Source organism: Parambassis ranga, chromosome 17, assembly GCF_900634625.1.
Source record: "Parambassis ranga chromosome 17, fParRan2.1, whole genome shotgun sequence".
NCBI classification, from domain to species: Eukaryota; Metazoa; Chordata; class Actinopteri; family Ambassidae; genus Parambassis; species Parambassis ranga.
This window is the reverse complement of record NC_041037.1, coordinates 1,761,325-1,767,324: the sequence shown is the minus strand read 5'-3', so window position 1 is coordinate 1,767,324 and position 6,000 is coordinate 1,761,325. Positions and strand designations below refer to the sequence as shown.

Here is a 6,000-nt window from a genome sequence, read left to right as displayed (position 1 = left end):
GTTTGACAGACAGTGTAGGAAGTGACGTAACCGGATGTTGTTGTCCAGAAGGGTGTTTGGAGCATGTTTTTAGAAGGTCAAACTAAAGTGGACGCTTTACAAATCTCTAAATATGTAGTTTTTCTTCCGCATCACACTTATTTAATGTGTTTAATATGTTTAATATATTTAGTATTTTTTATATATAACATATGTCGTTTAGATAAATATAATAAATACATTATTTGTTATACAAAGGTGTGTTAATAATAGCTATACAGAGATGAAACACTTTTCAACAAAAAACATCGATACAGCCTTTTTCAGGTCATTTATGTGACTTTCAATGTCAGATGTGACAATAAACAACTTTATGTTGAGGTCAGACATCACAAAAGGTCACGTTGACATTTTAAGAAACAAGGAAATGGTCAAATAAATGCTCAAAGATATTCAGTGAACAAAATATTACTGGAAGACAAGACAGTTACACACACACACACACACACACAAGGAGAGGAAGAGAGAGAGAGAGAGAGAGAAATCATGCGCCTACATAGACATTTATCCAGACAGAAAAGTGGTAGCAAGGTTAATGATACCCAGGAGCAGCCCCAGACTACCTTCTCAATTGCTTTTTCTTTTAATATTTTAGAAAAGAACATGTAGACTTCAAAGAAGACAAGGCTTATGGTTTGTTATATGAGCGTTGGTTATAACTCCAATTAATTTTTCAGAATGGTCTTCACTTTGCCCTTCAGTTTACACTGGAAGATGTCTGGATGGGTTGTTTGTACAAGGAGCCTTATTTCATGACATTAGGATAATGACTGCCCAGCGAATAGAAAAGGGCATTTTCAAGTAGATGACTCATCATTACTGCATGTAACAAAGTGAGTGAATGTGGTATTCACTTAGCAGTCCTACCTAAAGTAGACTGAACTCAGGAGTCACTCAGATGAAGACGCTTTGTTTGGTGAAAACGATGACTGTGACTTTATGTGTGTCACTGCAGTGTCGAGACAGATAAGAGATAAAACTTAAACAGCAGGGAGGCTCAAAAAGGCTGCAGTTCTCCAGTGATTAAAAGTTTCCAGACGTTTATGTATATTACTGGATCAACAGTATGTTGCACATTGTTAGCTATTATGCTAATGTTACTGTACTTCGTTACTGTACTTAAGTACATTTTTATGTATTTACTTTACTTAAGTAAAAATAACAGTGCATACTTTATATTTTATACTTTCTCCTCCACTACATGTCTCCAGTGTCTGTAGTTCCTTGTTCCATGTGATGAACACAGTGCTGGACTGATGTGAGGTCAGACTCTGCATGGAGCTGGTGTCACGCTGCCAGCCGTGTTTCTATAATGAGCCTCAGTCATGATGCCGGTGCTCTGGCTCAGTGAGCTAACTAGTTAGCTGCTGTCTGCTAACACAGATCCATCCATGAATGTCTGATGAACATGAATCATAACATGAATCTACAGCAGGAACACTGACACAGTAAACATGCTGAATGCCTGTTTGTTATCAGCTGCCTCTCTGTTCACTTGATGCCCACAGCCTGCCTCATGACACACAGACCTGTCCACAGCTGCTTCTGGACTGAGCATGGACATTAACTACACATGCTCCATTTTCATTTGAGATGATTTCTTTGATTATTTAACCTGTTCGGATCCTTTGCAATGGAAAAACAAACTAATATAAATTCAGTGTGTGAGTACTTTTACTTTTAATTTTATATTTAAAACTAAGTACTTAAGACTTTTACTTAAGTAGATTGTTGATGTAGGACTTCTACTTTTACTTAAGTACCTAGCTTCAATACTTCCTCTACCACTGTTTAAAGTTAACAGAATAGAATAGAATAGAATATACTTTATTAATCCCTTTGGGAAGGTCCCTCGGGGAAATTTGGGTACCAGCAGCAATACAACACCAACAGTCAGAGCGAGAGTTAAATAGAATAAAATAGAATATAGTGCAGTTAAAAAAAAATTAAAAAAAAATTAAAAAATTAAAAAAATTAAAAATTAAAGAAAATTAAAAAAAATACAATAAAAAAAATAAAAGAAAATATAAGATAAGAGGAAATAGTGAAGTAAAAAAAATAAAAGATAAGAGGAAATAATAATCAAACATTTAAGCTACTGAAACTGTAACAGTGGTTAAACAGGTCAAGATTAGGAAGAGATTCCTAATTTGTAACTCTAATGTGTATTCTATTTGGAAATTAGCACACTCTTTGGTTCATGTGGAGCCTATCTGTGTATTTTCACAGTGAAAAACATGATGCTGACAATGTAATCAATGCACAATAATCAAAACAAACAGTTTGGAATTAATTTTATTTGGTAAATTGACATGATGAGGAACATTTGGTATTAATTTATGGCCAAACAGTGGCCTTCAATACATCACTGTGGTAACATAAGGCACGTACTGTAAGGTGTGTGTTACGATTGTTCTGCTGGAAATGTTTTCTGACAAAGAAGAAAAAAGAAAAACTCAAAAATCAAAAGCCTATTTTCAGCAGTGTTCTTATGATAATCAGATTTGTGAACTGATCCATGCAATATTACAACTGACAGACACAAATGCACTCTCACAAACACACACACACGTATGCATACACACACACACACACACACAATTCAAGCTGACATTTTTTGAATGTTAATAATAAGTCTCCAGCTCCACCCAACCTGGAACAGATGAAGAGAGAGAGAGAGAGAGAGAGAGAGAGAGTGTCAGCGAGCGAAATGACAGGCGAGCAGTTTTCATAATATCCTTTTGTATCACTCTATTTGTATTCATCCCGTTGCCTTTGTCTCTGTACATTTCCAAATGAATCCCCTTATAACTCTACGACTCCGATCAGCAGCCCGTGACACACAGATTAACAGAAATGATTAACTGTCATGATAAATTGTATTTGTCTCCCCGTGTCACCCCTCATCCGCCCGAACGCTGCGGCAGCGGGTACATGTTTTGAGTCTATTGTAGGGCGTCCGTATCATCTGTGTGATCTTTGGGGCGTAATCTCAAGAGTCTTCGGCAGCCTGCTTTAATTTCCTTTCTAATCATTTGCTGCTGGCTCTATTGATGTCAGACAGGTAGATTGTTGTTTCCTAGTTGAAGTTTTTACATGTGTTTGCTAGTTGTCTGAGAACGTAAACACTGCTTACTGCATATTGTTTATTTCACACAGACAACAGCAACAGTGCTTCCATCAAAGTTGCACAAACTCCAGTCTGGTGCAGACTTTTGGCTTAAGCATGGGACAGAATGAGATTTCAGTGGCGTATGCTTGCATTGTATTTTCACTATTGGATATTTTCTTGTTTATAAGCTGTGCTTTTATGCTCCACTTAATACAAGGAATTCCCCAACTGCCACACAGAAATCAAACCTGGAAGACAAACAGTAATCAGTCAAGTGTTGCAGCTTTGAAAGCTGGAGGATTGTTCAGCACTGAATGGCTTATGTTCTGCCTGATGCCTGATGGTTTTCAGCTGCCGTGCTCAGGGTAAGGTCTTAGCTCTCCTTTGTGTCTAATGCTTGAGGTAATAACTTTTTTTTTTTTTTTTTTTTTAAATAAAAATGATCTTTTTTTTCCCAACCACCCATTTGGCAGAAAAAAAAGACAAAGACAAAATCTAGCGTATACAAAAAGACAGCTGCAGTAACAGTAATCACTCATAATTGCAATCAACAATCTAGTGTCAGTTTGGCACCTGGACTTTTCTTTGTTGGTGTCAGATCACAGCATTTCAAGCTGCTTTTTTTTAAACATGTGTTCTTTTAGAACGACATTGAGCTTCTTCTTCTACAGCGTGTCACCGTCTGTCAACTGCTTGCTGAGATGCTTCGGGTCAAATCAGCAGAGCAGATCTGTGCTTAAAGGAGTGGACGGTCTCCCTTTTAAGGATGTTTATATATATATATATATTTTTTTTTACCGGGCTGAGGACCGGATGGCACATGTGGTTGTGGAGATATGGGTGTCATCTACATACACTGTACTTATTATTAAAGAGACCAATAATAAGCGTTTAATCTTGGGTTCTGTTAATAAGCACTTACCTCCTGGTCTCCTCCGCAGAATTAATTTACGGACTTCATCATAAATGAAGATGAGAAGACTGTATGGGACGGCACAGAACCACCAAAAGAACCTGAGAAGAAGAGGAATGAGAGTTAGACTTGGAGGAGGCGGTGGTTTGAAATGTAGTCAGTCTCGGACAAAGTGCAAATCATTGAATTCATTGCAGCCATTTTTTAATATTAAGGATAACAATGTGGCATTTAAGAAGATCACAGACTTCATTTAAAGAGAAGAGAGACAGGCTAATGGCAGCCTATTAGGGCTTTAAGAGGTTATTTTTCGGTTCAGTGGAGATGCATATGCAGAGCGTACTTCAGGGGGTACATGCGCAAAGCGACGTCCATTCCAGGGCAGTAGGAAAGGAAGGCAGCCAGAGCGGTCTCCACAAACAGGCCGAAGATCAGGATCCTGTTCCTGTTGAGCAAGAATCAAGAGCGCAATCAGAGAAAAGAAGAAGTTCAGAGTGAGATATCAGGGAGATATCACTATAGTTACAAGCCATGATGAAATAAAGTTCTTCTGTCTACATCCTTAATTAAACCCGAGCATGTCTCAGCTAAATAATTAAATAAAACTAAATATTCTGCGCTCCTCTACACAAGTAGGAATCCATGATTAACTCATTTGAAATTAGCTATCACATGACAAGGCTTCAGCATGTGGCCAATCTGCTGGCTTTCTACAGATGATGTGCAGAAACACACTGTACATGTGAACACCCAGGTGCTGTGTGTGTCTGCTAGCCTTTATTTCTCTGGTGAACTGTGCAGCACACTCAGAAGCTCATTTCTTTCAGATTTTTGTGCCATGTTGAAACAGGAGGCCGACAAACACCCACTCCTCAACATACAGCTCACTCCTCATTATAAGCTCTGAAGCTGCAAGAACTAGTCAATGAATGGAAGATTTTTAGGCCATTTTCCACTGATTTGTCCATAAAACATCAAAATACATCAATCAATCAATGATGTAAACAATGATCTAGACCTAAAAGCAGACCAGCAGCACACTAAAGTTGATCATGGTGTCCATTTACTTTTGCTTTCTTATTTCTGTGTGAGTTATGACTTATGTAGCCATGATTGTACTGTTTCCATAGACGAGTTGGCCCACTTACTTCATGCCCTGCTGGAAGAGGGAGTTCCTCCGGGTCTTGCAGATGATAACATCGGCCCATTGGACCACCACGATGCTGGAGAAGAAGGCTGTGTGGCAGGTGAATTCAATGATCTTCCTCTGCTCATATGTCTGCAGGGGTTGAAGCACATGTTGTATTCACTGCTGCTGTAGTATGGATGTATTCACAGGGCGTGCGTTAGCGTATGCCATAGCGGTGCTCCTTACCCACTGCTGGCCATAGGTGTCCTCCAGGTCATTGACCTCGCGGTCATCCCACAGGATGCGGATGCCTACTAAGGTTCCCGGGAGGAAGCCGTTCTCCGCCAAAATCACTAAGTAGGTGAAAAAGCCGGCCAGAGCCTGAATCATACCTAGAAAATACAAACGGCCATTAATACGTAAACAAAGTAAAGCATATTAGCACCTGGTTCATTTTTGGATTTAAACTTTCTGCCAGTTTCTAAGACTGTGGGCAAGATCCACGACTCGATCTGGACAGATGGATAACTAACATACATTTTCACAGAGCTGATTCTCTCAGGAACATGCCCATGCAGTTATCCACAGGAAATTCTAATAACCACGGTGGCAGCTCGCTAGGTCCTCAAACTCCTAATGGGAGGTGGATTTGGCACAACATGCAAGAGACAATCTGCCACTTTTCAGGCAGATCCTGAGAGACGTTTCCAGCAATTTGTGAGACTTAGGTCCACCCAGTGTCTCCATGAAGAAGCCAAATCCATGAAGGTCTGGATCAAGCTGATGATTGTGACATTTGCAAGGATT

The 6,000-nt window shown here is 39.2% G+C and overlaps 1 protein-coding gene across 1 annotated transcript in view; it reads right to left on the bottom strand.

The window, feature by feature from the left end:
* Positions 1-2,316: 2,316 nt before the first annotated feature.
* atp1a2a (ATPase Na+/K+ transporting subunit alpha 2a) overlaps positions 2,317-6,000 on the bottom strand; it is a 37,229-nt gene continuing 33,545 nt past the window's right edge. Inside the window, exons 20-24 of the mRNA XM_028426991.1 lie at positions 5,440-5,585; positions 5,213-5,343; positions 4,408-4,509; positions 4,074-4,165; positions 2,317-2,692 (exon numbers count right to left, since the gene is read on the bottom strand). Coding sequence (XP_028282792.1) covers positions 2,664-2,692; positions 4,074-4,165; positions 4,408-4,509; positions 5,213-5,343; positions 5,440-5,585 — 500 coding nt within the window. The 3' untranslated portion in view covers positions 2,317-2,663. The remainder of the gene's footprint in view (positions 2,693-4,073; positions 4,166-4,407; positions 4,510-5,212; positions 5,344-5,439; positions 5,586-6,000) is intronic.